This window comes from Xenopus laevis, chromosome 4L, assembly GCF_017654675.1.
Source record: "Xenopus laevis strain J_2021 chromosome 4L, Xenopus_laevis_v10.1, whole genome shotgun sequence".
In the NCBI taxonomy this organism is placed as follows: Eukaryota; Metazoa; Chordata; class Amphibia; order Anura; family Pipidae; genus Xenopus; species Xenopus laevis.
Window position 1 is genome coordinate 80641518 of NC_054377.1, and position 15699 is coordinate 80657216.

The window sequence follows — 15699 nt, forward strand, 5'->3', positions numbered from 1 at the left end:
TTCGTCACCCTTGTTCCCCCCCTATATTTGTGCAAATTTTCATCATCAATGGGGATTGGCGCATGGGAAATTTAAAAAATGATTGTCCAGCACATCCCCAGTGTTTTTGAACCAATGTGGGTGTGGTTGGGCAACATGCCGCCCCCCTAAAATCCTGCCCCCCTAGGCCCGGGCCTAGGTGGCCTTTCCACAAATCCAGGCCTGTACATAATGAAAACAGAAAGAAAATAGGGGTAAAATAGATGTAGCTGTTCAAGTGATTATTATGACCCTCAGTCTGCTCAAGGACATGAACATGCAGTATGACAAATAATTAGCCACCAACATGTTATCTCTTCAAGAGCAATAAGGCATTAGTATATCCTTGTCATATAAACAAACCATAACTATCTAAAACAGATCAAGTAGAGATCAGAAATTGTGGTGGGCCCTACAGTTAAATGGGGCAGTATACTCTCTTTTCATCATGAGTTCAATAAATAGGGCTTGGACTGAAGCTACATTATGCCCCTGTTTAGCTCTTGACATAACAAAACCATATATTTTCTGTGATTCATTAAACTTATGTTGAAAGGAGACATATAGGATAAATGGTCCTCAATATTGTAGGCAGTAATGTATTATATATGGTGTTGGTTTTACTTTGGACCAAAAATAAATATATATATTTTTTAATTGCCCCTTAATTTGAGCTTCCTATAGATCTTCTACAGGAGCTGTCTGAGTTTAAATGAGGAGTGGACTTCTCCTAGAGGTCCCTGCCCGGAGCACAATTGGAGGTGGCTTCAGTTCTCTATCAAGTCAGCCTAGCTGCTGATTGGTTCCTATCTTACAGTGCAGTGTGCTTATTGTTTTTGTGGACATTTTCAATAATGCACATTCCTTCAATACTTATAAGAGTATAATGCACTGACACATTCTTGGTTTTCACACAATATAGGGCAAATTTACTAAAGCGCGAATTGGCTAACACTAGTGCAAATTCGCCAGCGTGACGTCATTTTGTTACTTTGCCAATTTACTAACGGGTGCTGGTGTAGATTCGCTACTGAAGTGGACCTACTCTAGTGACACCCTTACACCAGGCGAAGTTGCGCCCTGTTGAAGGGACGTAACTACGCTAAATCACTAACTTGCATATTTTACTAAACGTTACCTCTTGCGCCAGACTTTAGTTTGTCCAAAAATAATTTACATTTTTTCCAAGTCCCAAAAAATACTGGCGTCTTTTACTTTTTTAAGGGTGATAGGCTAAAAATAGCGTAAATTTTTTTGGGGGTAACTTTCTCCCCCCCCTGCATTTCCTAACATCTGGCAACTCAACGATACAGTGGGCACATGTGTAGGGCAATAGAACACCTTTATTTTAAAGGTTTCCTGGGCTTGTGAAGTGTAATGTAGTTGCTGCAGCATATACGTCCATTATATTTTAACTTTGCGCCTTATGCAAATTAGGCATTTCTAGCGTAACTTCGCTTTGCCTGACGAAGTAACGGTAGCGCAACTTCGCTACCGTTCGCCTCTCTGAGCGCAACTTCGCATTTTAGTGAATTTGCGTAGCGCTGACTAAACTACCCCTGGCAAAGTTCGGCGAAGCTGTCGCTGGCGCAACTTCAGATCTTAGTGAATTTGCCCGTATGTCTCCTTTAAACAAAGGGGAATACTGCCCCTTTAAATTCTGTGCCAGAAGGTTTTTGTGTTCGCCACTATTAAAGAAAAAGTTTGCTTCTCCTTGAATATGCTGGAGATTCTAGTTACTAGGATGGTACAGAATGTAGAACATTGGTGTCTGCACAGAGGAAAAATCAGATGAATAGAAATAGTCATGGTCAGCTAGCTTCCCTTAAGTTCACTAAATATTTTTGGAAAAATGCTTTGAGGAAAAACAGAGAGGCAGGCACACTTGGAAAGGTTATGAATGCTATTTTATTCTCTGAAGGTTTACTAAAGGATTACAAGCCTGTGTTTATAGTGAAAAATATATTACTGTTAACATAATGCTTTATGAGGTTCAGATCCTGCCAAATTTACTTGACTTCTATGGACAGGTATGTAGGAGTCTAGATCAATGCAATGCAGTAGTCATTTAAGTACAACATTCATTATGGTGCCACTCAAAAGGCTGGTTTTGACTAAACTAGATTTCAAAGCACAAATTTCTCCATGACTTGATTGCAGTAGCTGTTTCTTGAAATCAACTTCTTATAACAGAGATAGATTTCTACTGTAATAATGCTTGTAGTAACCAAAACTCACATTATGGAACCAGAGGCAAACAGTTATTATACTGCCTTCTTATTCTATTAGAGGTCAATGTACCCACTATATCATTACATAAACCTTTTGGTCTAAACATCAATATAACATAATTTCTGTAATCTGAATAACTGTCTGTTTTGGGTAATACATTTTTTCAACAGTGGGGTTTATCTTCAGTGCGCTAACTAGATAAAAACAACTGCTGTCCAATGGGACCATGTAAGATGTAGGTAAAATATACATTTATTAGCCAAACAAGGGGTAGCGTCGCTGTAGATTACCAGAACAGGAGAAAACTTTGTTTATTTTGTTAACTTCATTTTATTTACATTACACAGTAACTTCTCTTCAGCGGTGGGCCAGGTCTAACCCCTGCAACCCCTGCAAAAAGTCCAATCCACCCCATCTGCACATCTTCAGCTGTACCCACTCTTCACCCCTACCACATATTTGTGCTTTTGCCTGCCTGTTTGCAGTGGATGGCAAGGGGTGGAAGATTTACTCATACAGAAGACCATGAAAATGTATGGACCCCCCGATTCACTGGACCTTGTACTGCATTTCAGTTCAGATGACACTTGATGTGCCCCATAGCTGATGATTTCTCATTGTTCAGTCCATTTAATACTTGCTTGAGACTGAAGTTGGTAAATATCTTTATGGTTAACAAAAAAATGAAAATAAACAATCAATCAAATATATCTTAATATTATATATGAGAATATTCACCGTCATTTATTTACAGTCAAATAACGTTTAATTAAAGTAAAAAGGCGTTCAACAAATTCTTATGAATTGACACACTGATCTTATAACAGTTAACAATTTCATAAATGTACAGATTCAATAGACATTCTCCTGATAGTCAGAAAAGTATCTAAACCTGTCTGGTTTTTTTTCTACTGAGCAGTTATCATCATTATTGCTCACTAAAAATTACTAGTGGCTAATAAATCTGCACCAGTGTTTATTCATCTTGAAAGAAATGCGTATTTGGTGGGCTGACCCTTTAAGCAAGCATGGTTCCTACTTTCTGCCTATGTGTGAGAGATGCAATTATTGCCATTAATCTTCATGACAGGTCAACCACGTATAGGCTTAGGGGGCTTCACTAAAATGTTTTGTAGCACTTATTAAAATCAATCTATGCAGGGAAGATATGAAAAGTATGAGGTTACAGCATTTCAGGTATGCTTTTAGCAGACACAAGTAAAATAAATTTTAGAATTACAAAAAGGCAAAGTTGTTATTATCAAAGTATCTGCCATCGGCTCCAGTGGTAATTGCAGTTTGAAGAATAACCCATCAGGGACATGGGCCTATACGCTGAAGGCAATTATTATAGCAGAGCTTCCATGTTTCCATGTGGTAAACAGTTTTCACAGAACCTCTCTGGTATGAGAGCTGTAGTTATGATACCATGTAAAATGTTCATATGATACAGTGTTCTCATAAGTTCACTCATAGATCAAACAGGGGACGTAGGTATTTGAATATGTCTTTCTATAATTAGCTGGTCACCATAATAAGGTGTTGTGCTGCTGAATAATGCAGAAGTCATTTTTGCTCTTTGGGATATCAAAACACCATGGGCTTTTAATAGCACTGCTGAAAGATCACATTAAGTCTGTATTTTCAATCTGTTTACATTTCTCAGCAAAAATATTATATATAATTATTTTTATATAACTATACATTATATATAGTCTACTTCTGCCCCTATGATAAAGTCCACCTTATTTATTTAGGAAGACTTTTCTGATCCACTTATATGTTTACATGAATGTATACAAAGAAGGAATATCATGGGAACAAAGAAGATACCACTTCTACTATCCTCTAAATTACTATCTTACTAATGTCTATGCACACTAAAATATTTGTATGTTAAAAGAGGAGTTTTACATTGTTGTCTAAACTATATTCTTAGTTATGCATAAAGTATACAGGCAATCTTTGGCAGGAGCTTCTTGCACATCTTGAGTGTCACTCACAGTAAAAATGTTTGTGGACCCCTGCTCTACACCATTAACATATCTTAGGTCTTCAGGATTTTTCTAGAGCCACAGCCATAGAAGCTCTTCTCTCAAATGCCTTCAAGTCAATGTCCAACCGTCGTGTTATTAAGGAGATATATGGCGCAAAAAAACGGTTTATTTTTGGAACATTTTTGCCCTTTAAACATAATCTAAATTTTGGACACTGGCCCTCCCACAAATAACTATTCATTTAAAGGTAATGAAAGCAGAAGGCACAAAAACGACTGGAATAAGCTGCCATCTAATTTTCATATATTATTTTGAAAATTTATTGAATTAGAACTCAGTAAATCCAATAAATAAAGAGGGCCAGATGGTGTTTTCTTTCCTTGTTATGTAGCAAAGTTTGATTTACTAACATTTACTAACATTTACTAAAAGGTAAAATAGAGTGGCACTATAAAACGATAAAAATTCATCAGTTACCCTGCATAAATACTGCAATAATAATGCGTGTGCTCAAATATATTAAGCTTTAGGAAGCAACATTATGTTGAACTAATAAACTTTTATGTACCTAATAAGTAGATATAAATATAAATACGGATCTTGTGGAGTTTAAAACGTAGAGATAAAATACGGTTGTATTTCGTGATAAGGATATGCTGCTGCCTCAAACTTGCGTTTCTTTAACAGATGACAAGAAGAGATATGAAATGTGTGGAGTTCTTTTGGAATTACTAGTGCAGGCTTCTATTGACCATCTAATTATGCTGAGTTCCATTTATAAACATGGCTAACCACTAAGTTTATGGAGACTTTTTGTGCTGCTTTAATAGGATATTGATCGCAAGCAAGGTTTGAGTGGACTGCCATTGAATTGTGTAATGGCATACACAAGGCAAGGTCACTGCAACTGTTCATTCTGTGCCTGAAGGCTATTTTTTATTATAATTTTTTTTTCTGTAAAACCGAAACAGAAATAGAGTTCTTTTTAGTAGCACATTTTAGGACAGCATGTGTAGGGACATTATTCATTGGCACTTCCTGAACTAGTGTAACCTGAAGATATTACTACCTCAAGGCAATATGCAAACACATTAGTTTTCTGTCAGTCCTCACTGACTGCTTTCCAAGTATGTGATCTGTAAACTAATGTACATATACTGTACATGTCTAGAGTTAGAACAGTGATGCTAAATAAAACCCTCTAGAACCTGCCCCACTCTCATGTCCCTTGCCAGCCATCTCTGCTTGACAATGAACACTTACAGAAGCCCAGAGGGAATGTATCAGTGTCAGTGAACCCATGGTCAGGTATGTTTAGACATGTATATATCTACTTTCCAAAGCTAAATGATATATGAAAGCAACCAGTTGTAAATACAGGGGGCAAGATGGGTGTCATATAGGTAGCATGTAAACTAAGATGCCAAACAATAATAACACAATAAGCAGTTTGAGTATATATATATATATATATAAAAATGAATACTGTGTAATGTATATGATACCCTTATTACCTATGCTCTGCTATACAAGACTAAGTGATAAGGAAACATGCAAATATTATACAAAAGAACACATTTTAACCAACATTAACGGTAACATCAAAAATTATTTTCATTAAAGCTTCTCCTGTGTGCAGGAAATTCCTGTTTCCCATCTAATCCTATAGGGGACAGTTCTTGGCTCTCCACTGCAAAGTGGATAGGTAGACAAAATGATGCCCTGACGCTCAAGGCCAATTCAGTAATTAGGTAATACATATTTGAGGCCAAATCATAAGTTATTCAACGTGTTCCATACTGTGTCTACAGAGCCATATAAAATATTTTAAAAATAAGGTGGGGAATTAAAAAAATATTTATATTTAGAAGAAAAAGGCAAGTGTGTTACAATTTCATAATGTAAGCCATTGAAATGTACCTACTAAAGATGTATGGTTTAGGAAAAGTAAATTCACTATGCATTTGGAGCATTTATCTAACAGTGAAAGGGAAGTCAAAATGGTGCAGAAAAGAATCAGTGAGAAATGAGAACTAGCTGATTTCTCTGAATGTTAGTAGTTACACCTATAATTTTAATGCTGCCACTTCATTTGAAGACAAGTAGCAGCAACAAAACACCAATATTGCATCAAATCATCTACTGGGAGCTTGTTGTAACAAAACAACAAATGTATCCCTAAAATACAGATACAGCACTTACTAACCACTGGTCGGTTTGGGAGCAGATTGGTGTTTTGTCCACCAGAGTTTTTCCACTAAAGGTGTGGGATGCTGATGCCAAAATACCTGTATGTTTCTTGTCTGCTAAAATGTTGTTTTTACCCACAGAACTCACTTGGAAACAATGTCAGTACGTACAGTTTAATGATACAATTAGAGAACCACTGCAGAAGTAAAATACCCAGCAGAAACCTGATTGAATATGAACAGTTACAGAAAAGTCCTTCTTACATGTAAATAAAGTGACAGTATAGCTAGAAAGGGTACATAATATAAAATAGTGACTGCTGTTCTACACAAAGAAAGTTTGGAATATCAACAGAATTAAAAGTCAGTTGACATTTGAATTGTATATTTATGATATCAGGGTACAATTATAATGATGATAATTTAACAGAAGGCAGTGAGTTTATGAGGTATTTAGGGTCATACTATGTATTTTTTTAGACTGGCTTCAATAGTATTTTGCTGTAGGCAACTTAAAATCCTATTTTGCGGTGTACCATGGATAAAAAAACATTACCCAAACATCACCCAAAATGTCAAAACAGCACTTAAAAGATTAGATTTTGTTATAATTACATAAGCCAGAAAATTATATGTCTGCAAATAAATCCTTGATGATAACAAAATATGCAGAGAGCTACACAATGCACATGTCCATTTCAAAATAATGGCAAAGTGCATAATAAGAACAATAATGACAAGCTCAGCCCTTCACAATACTCCTCTGCCACTGCTGATAAAACTAATCAAGTTTTCTTCCTGCCTTGTGAATGCAGCCTACATGTTTCCATTAGTCAACGGCTTCTCACTGCAATATTTCCTGAGTGTAGGCTAGATCAAACCAACAGTACAAAGAGAGGGCCAAATAGTATTTCTGCTTCCTGTACCACTAACAGAGAACATAAAGTCAGAGAGGGCCACTGTCTTTGTAAAAACAAAGGACCTTACAGTTACAGTTAAAATATAATGGCACTTCTTTATGTAATGTAAAAAAAAAATATTAGTGTCCTATGGATAAGTCCACAGCAAAATCAATCATTCAACATCCACTTGTGTCCAGGGTATATTGGCTCTGAAGGGAGCAAATTGGAGACCATAGCAACCAATCAGATTTTTTTTTTTTATAACTTGTAGGTGACTGCTCAAATCTAATTGCTGGTTGGTTGGGCAACATCACCGGTGATGTTTATCTCCAATGTAAATAAATATGCCTAACTGTAATGACAAATGTCATTTGATTTCAGGTATTTCATATTAACTCCTTTCCATTGTAATTAGACCAGCAGTCAGTTAGAATGTTGAAATCTACCACTGCCAGTTAAAAGGTGGCTAAGGGTGCTGAGAGGCATCCCACAGAGACACAAACCCTGCTATATGAACTCGAGTGATTATTTGAATCTCTGATGTAAGTAATGACGGAATGGCTGATATGTTCCTTTATTTCCAGTCAGGTTAGTGTTGTACTGTGCAAGGCACAAATTCAATTAATATGTATATTTTACTGTTGGCCATTCCCATTGTTTCAGATACAACTTTATGATATGCATCTCCACAGTGAAGATTAGTTCTGCGCAGAAATTATTTATATTAATAAATGTCAAATTACATCCCAATATTCCTCAGTAAACATACATGTTTAGCAAGAGAGAACAAAAGAAATTTGAATGCAAAGAGAAGCAAAGCATTTTGTGAAGCTATACATACAGAATAGGTGAGAAATAAAAACATCTTGCCATTTCAACTTGATACTAACTCATTTTGACCTAATAACAGTGGCTGCTATAGTCTGTGCTTTATACTCCTGAAATGAAAACATAGGACCATAATGAGGTCACTTCCTTTTTTCATTTCTTTGAACACCTGCCCAGCTTCCCCAAAAATGGCCAGGGATTTCCTCTTGAAACATAAAAGACCCACCAGATGTGAGATGATGTCATTTTTTCCAAGTAATCCTTTTAGGAAATTCATTGTTGAATTGGACATCAATACAATATAAATAAAATTATCCTAGTTCATAAATAACGTTTAAGGGAGATGCAGTTGAACCGATATGTTGGAGTTTTAGACTAATATGAAACATAACAGCAAATACTATTATTTTTATGGTATTAACCAGAGTGCAGTTTTTGATAAATAGTGCAAATATGTATTCCAAAATCAAACCAGGTATGACCTCAAGTTCACCAGCATATTAGAAACCTCCAATAAACATTACTATCAATTCATATATTGTTAGATTGGAAGTTTGGGAATTGAATATACATGTTAATAGAAAAAACAGCCTTCCACCTTAATTGATTATATTACTAATGCAGTATCTCTGTGCATAAACAATCAAAATTTAAATACAAAAAAGGAAAAGAAGACTTCTTCCACCAATTCTTATGGAGGGGCCCCTCGTTCTTAAATCAGCTGATACAAATATAATACATTGACAATAAACCACTTCATAAATTACTTTAGAGACCAATTACAGTTCATGTTTCAAATAAGTAATTTAAATCAATGTAGGGATGCTATACAAAAGAATGAGAGACTTTAAATCACAAAATGTGCAAAACTGCAGATTTTATCAATAACATTTTTGATGAGTTGCAATCACCAGCATGTGCAAAAAACTGCCGAACAGCAGCATTTATATAATTTAACTTACTTTGTGATACTCTTACAAGTTCAGTAACACTGAAAACACCTGATGTGACAAAACTGTCCTGGAAGCCCAAATGACCTGAAACGAGAATGCAAACATAGCAATTAATACTTAACTATGTAATGTTATTGTTACATTTTTAAAACGACAGTTAACAGATTATTGATTTTTATAAATGGATAAGAACTATAAATCCAATAGGCAAAAGCTCTCCTCGCTCTGAGTTATTATGTGGTTTGGAGCAAAAATACACTGAAAGGATAACGTATCTACACCTGGAAGATTCCTTAATGCATAAGCAATTTACCAGGAACTCTGAAACAGAAAAGCTTGCTTTAATAAATAGTTACCTTGAATAACCTCTAATGACTGTTAACACATGAAACAAACGCATAGAATCTAGTTTTCCTTCAAGGAGTACTCAGTTCATTGATAGTTTAAAAGCCGTTTCTTAAGTAACATCTGATCAGGATTATCTAGAAAAGTGTTCCAACAAATCAAATTGTAAAGAACTATCCAAAGCTAAGGTTACCCAGGGGAAATCGTACAATAACAGCTGTTAAACACACATTTGAGCTTGCAGGCACATACAGACACGCAAGCACCTTGAATGCTTTGCTTTTACAAGACATACTGAGCCTTCTCTTTATTACATGAAATATCCTTTGTGACAACAATTATTTCTGAGGGTATTCCCTAGTTTATAGCATTGTACTCATAAAATGTAGAACAATGAAGCTCTGAAATACATGTTTCTTTTGGATTCACAAATCTGTTAATCCCCTAATTACTTTTACATTCTTATTATACACAGCTAAATTCCAAAATTATTATAATAAAGAGATAAACACGAAGAGAAAACACAACAATCCTTCTAATTAAAATCCTAGAGGCAGATGGATCTCATCATTTGCTGCACCCTTTGATAAATTGTAAATTATCCTTGACTGAGCTCATCATAACCATTATGCTCCAATTTACTGGTTACATTTCTATGGACAGATCATAATTTTCACTGTGTTCAGATAGGTATATATAATTGTGTCACTCCAAACATTGCTTATATTGTTAAAACTGATGACTAATAAGTATAATGTTTTGAGATCTGCAATATTAGGGCCATTGACCATAGAATCTCACTTTATTTCTCTTTCTCTGGTGCTGAGAATTCAAGAACACAGTCAGTGTTGTGCCAATATTACTATTACATACACTGAGGTGGTCCAGGCATAAGCAACCACCAATCAGATTTCCAAACCCATCCAAGAAATGTTTCGTCAAATATTGAGCAAATGTTGTTAAAATAGACAATAAATAACAATTGGCCTAAGTGGTGCTCTTAAGTGAATTTTAAAAGCTGTATATACATAAAAACCATTAGCAATAAAATGCTTGAGATCACACAAAACAACACAAACATAGAAAATGCATTATTGTACCCAAATGAATGTAATGAAACATTGCTTTAATTGCTATTTTTTAATTACAATTAATATTTACCACCTCAATATAAGGAACTTTTAAATATGATCTGGATACTGAATATATCCAAATAGCTACTGGATGTAGCAGCATGGTTGTTTTGCAAACCTTGCCCCCAGAGCCAATGAAAAATGCCTTCTGCTTGTACTAGAACATTCTTTGCTGTATATAAGGGAATCAATTATCCCATCCAGGCCATGTCGTGTTACTACAATGAGAGAACACTTCTAAGACTTTAAATTCATGTAATACAATTCTAGGCTGGATCTTTCTTGTAAAAAAAAATAGAATGGGAGTGATTGAAAAAGAGAAAAGAGGCAATATTTGACAACAGAAATCAGCATAACCTTTTTACAGCAGCAGTCATGGATGACTGCCCTCTGACCCCAAGAGATTATATGGGATTTCAATGACAACAGCTGGAAGTGAGCATGTGTGAATAGAAAACACAGATCTGAGGCCTCCTACAAAGGCCTTCACAATCCCAGTCCAGATCACCGTGTTGGCAGTAAATATATCCTGGTTTGGGATTAAATAGGCGAAACAGCTAAAGTTTTAGTCAATCCAGAAATTGTTACTGGTAAGAATGCTCAATGTTCAGTGTGTTCAACTAACAGCAGCAGTTTAAAAAATAACCTTACTAACCCCAACAATACATATATATGTAGCCACCATTTGTTACATTAGGTCCTGCCCTGACTCTTCAGGAATCTTGTTTCTCTACTATATGAGAAAGTAGGTATATCATTATAAATGTATGCCTTCACAGAGGGTCTTGGATAGATTAAGCATTCCTCCCAACATCTTTGAATCAACCAAAACTCTATCTTAAAAGTTTTTTTGGAAGGGAGAATGGGACAGTATCTTGCATCTTTCTCTCTCCTTGCAGTCTTTGCTTCCTACAACACAGAATGGGTAGCAAGAGCTTGGGAAAGTTACATATGTATTATCCTCCTCAACTGCTCCCCTTTAAAAAAAATTGTAAAATACTGACTAATCAGTACTAAGGCAAAGAGAGTGCTGAGTATTGATCCTAGGTGTTATTTGATGATTTTGACAGGGGATGTGATCACTAGGCAACATTTAACAAAGCCCCATAGTGGATGGCAGATAATGCAAATAGTGCCCTTAGCAACAAAAAAATTACCTAAGACTTTAGGTGGAATTTAACAGGAATCGAGAATAGCTTTTTAGCAGAAACTATGGGGATGAGAATCCCTGCAGAAACATTTTTTTATACTGAAGAGCTATTATCAGGATTGTGTGGAGACATAGTTATAATAAGCAACATTGGTCCAGACGGCAGAGGATAAGAGCATTATCTGATTAGCTGGAAACTGTGAAAGGCTGGATTTTTGCAATGTCACACAAGAAGAAGCAGGAGATGACTACAGCCAGTGTAAATTTGTTGTTGATGACAGTGAGAGAGAATGAATTTATCAAGAAACATGGAGGTCTGATAAGTAATTTAGGGGCAGATTTACTAAAGGGCGAATTGTTGCTAGTGACCACTTTTCACATGTCGCACCACTTCGCCAGGCACAAATTTGATACCACTATGCTAATTCACTAATATGTGAAGTTGTGCCCTGGGCACAGAACGCGGGTGACTTTTTGCTAGCATTACTTCGGCAGAGCGAGCATTTCATAGTGAAGATGCGCTCGCATTCATTTGTACCTAGTGAAGATTCACTAGTGATCTTGCACTTAGGTCAATTTGCATACGGCGGGTTATATGGAGGTCTTTATTATAAAAGTTGGTGCAAATGCTTGAAGTTACCACTTTTTATTACAAATGTCCAGGGAACCTTAATTAAGGCAAGAGAATGTATATAATGCCCTACACCTGAGCCCACTGTAAAATGAATGTTAAATATGTTAGGAAATATCTGGAGTAACCGGTTCCCCAAAAACAGTTAGGACTTTTGCAGGTAATCTCGCTTTAAAAAAGGAAGTCACCAGTGCTTTTTGAACTTTAATGCATTTTCGGCTCACAGAATATGATGTAAGTGGCAGAAGATTGGGGAAAATCTAACTTCATTTTAGCACTTCGCCTGGTCTGAGGTTGCAAAATCAAATCAGCGGTTTGAAGTTACGCTAGCGATCGGAAATTTGCACACAGCGCCGAATAGAAGTTTAAATGGACGTGTATTCTGCAGCAAATAAATAACACTACACAAGCCCAGGGAAACGTAATTAAAATATATAGAGGTGTTCTAATGCCCTACACATGTGCCCACAGTATAGTTTAGGTGCCATATGTTATCAAATGTAGGGGGGAAGATGGGCACCCTAAAAAAAAAATTCGATCTTTTTCAGCCTATCACCCTTTAAAAAGTAAAAAACGCCAGTGTTTTTGGGGACTTAGAAACATTGTCAACTTTTTTTTTTCAAACTCCTATCTACTCTATTGCACTTCGCCTGGTCTGACCTGGTGAAGTAAAGAGGTAACGTTCAGAAAAAAAAAACGTAGTATATTTGCATGGTTTCGCCCCTTCGCCAGAGTGCAACTTCGCCAGGCGTTAGGGTGCGAAGTTGCGCTAGTCTATCTACTTCGCTAGCGAATTTTCTCCAGGGACACTGTTGGTAAATTGGCGAAGTGGCAAAATGATGTCACACTGGCGAATTTTCGTTAATGTTAGCCACTTCACCCTTTAGTAAATTTGCCCCGCAGAGAACACAAGAAAAACACACAGAGGACACAAAAAAAACAAACAGAAAACACAAGAAAACATGCTCTAACGGAAAAAGCAATACAACAATATCCACCAGCACCCCAACAAAACAAGGTGAGTGGCGCAACAAAGTTTACATAGGAGAAACTGGGGCAAAGAAAATATCTTCAATCTTTAATATATGAAAAATAGCTTAATTTTAACTGCCCCTTTGAGCAAATTGAAGCCTCTCCTAAATGCAAAAAAATAATGTACCAAAGGTCACTACAGATTCTAGATATGAAGATTATTTAGACTGACAAAGATTGCATCTACTGCTTATAATTCCACAATAAGGAATCTCCTACTGACCTTATAATTACAGGCAAAGAACCACATATGTATATCAAGGTTGACATAAGTATATACAAAGGGATGTTGTGGGAGCAGCATAAAAGTACAACGGAATTGCAAATGCATTGAGCAAATTTACTACAACCATACAAACAGGGGACTGGTCAATCCACATTATCTTGCCCCTGTTTTACTAGTAGTTTAGTCTGTGCAATGAAATACATTTTAGTTACAAGTTTTTGATCCTGCCATACTACGTCAATGGAAACCCCATATGGTTGTCTTAGCTGATGTTGGACATCAGTCCTGTATAAAAGCTACAGCAGGGGAGGATTAGTCAGTGAGACCAATGCTTTGCTCAGCAGACACTTCTACCAAGAAACACAACCATTCAACACATAAGAAGCATAGGATAAAAAACAGACCTTACAAAAAAAAAACACAATTCACTGTGCAGAAAGCATCATAGGGAGAAATTATCAATAGGTATGTAAAAAGCCATAGGGAGAAATAATCAATAGGTATTTAAAGCGCCGGAATTATACTGATCCCAATATTGTTTTGTGCCAGTGGAGGGCATAAATATAGAACACAAGGTGAATTGTGGGCGAACAAATTTAAATGGATAAATCACCATTTTCCACTCAAACCAGACAAAGGGGCACAATAATAACTGCATAACAAACATATTTGCTGTAAAATACATGCCCTATATATAAAGCTCTATTGTAGTCCTTAAGTGTCAGATAGCTACATGCTTTGAAAAGCACATATATCTTCAAATAACTAATCAGCATTATTATAAATGTGTGTAATTTTTTACATCAGACTTATTTCCAAAAAACTGCCATCATTTTACATCACTCTAAACATCACTCTGTCAATGGGGCAAAAATGTGTGGTGTTAAAGTGGTGTTTATTGCTGTGTAATATCATTTATTACCACATAAACCACAGTTGCCTCTTCCCCACAAACATAATGGACAAATGTAATCTGTATATAGAACATTCATGAGACAAGAATTGGATTTCATGGAGCTAGTTCTGCACTGAGGCTGTGTCATGGAAGAGACCTGTGTGAAAGTATTAGAGGCACTAAATAAATCAAGTTATGTTCCTTGTAGTTCCTTTATGTGTGGTTATCTAATGTGTGGGTATCTAATGAATGTGCATGCTGATATTGGTCCCGCTATCAACATGAACATTAAAAAAACATAATATTCAGTGCAGTAATAGGGCTGTGGCACACTTTTTTTTTACTGTTTATTTTGCTGTGAACTTTTCCCATACAATGGCATGGGGAACACTCTGCCTACTGCAAACACAGAGCAGTGACAGGTGGGCATTGCTAAAAAAGGATTTCATAACTCAATACAAGAATGAACGGGCAAGGAAAATGTGACTAAATATTATTATTCTGCTTTGCAAAAATAGAAAGGTATGTGGCTTATACAAAAGTGGGCAGGGTTAAAAGCAAATCTGGGAGTCTACCATGTAACTTGGGGTGATAAAGGACATTTTGTTGCATTTGTGTAACTTAAATACATCCAGTTAATCCATAATTATTGGTAGGTATGTAAAAAAACACAATTGGAATAGCAACACCACTTTACTGTATGTATTTTATTTAAAACAATAGGCAGAACATTTAAAAAATGTTGGTAAACTCAAAAAGGGGTATATACTGGTAAGGGTGTAGAGTAGAACCATATACTCTGGATAACTGTGTATTGGCAACACAGCATGCACATTTTATGGCCTGGTATGAAGGGTTGCAAAAGCAATTCCACGTTCTAAATTCTAGAAGCAATTTTTAATTACAATAAAGGAATAATTATGGTTGTCAACAAGTTAGAAATCTAAAGTTAAATTTCAATTTTGCCTCTCTATTTCATCATACAAAAACCCGGTTTTAATGCGCCAGACCCCGTGGATTCTTAAAAACAGTGCCTAGAGGTGATTTGTTTGCTTGGGAACACCAGAGAACTGTATAAATCATCACGAGGCACCACATTTAATAGTAGAGGAAAAGAGAATATTTTTTATGGCAAGTGCTCAAAAGTAATTCCCAGATGTAAAAGGTA

The 15699-nt window shown here is 36.0% G+C and overlaps 1 protein-coding gene across 7 annotated transcripts in view; it reads right to left on the reverse strand.

The window, feature by feature from the left end:
• The window catches only part of LOC108714237 (nuclear factor 1 A-type), a 229730-nt gene that overhangs the window by 79066 nt on the left and 134965 nt on the right, over nucleotides 1-15699 (reverse strand). For all 7 annotated transcript variants that reach the window (XM_018258267.2, XM_041590407.1, XM_018258266.2 and 4 more), the window contains exon 4: nucleotides 9129-9203. In XM_018258267.2, the coding sequence (XP_018113756.1) occupies nucleotides 9129-9203 (75 nt within the window). The remainder of the gene's footprint in view (nucleotides 1-9128; nucleotides 9204-15699) is intronic.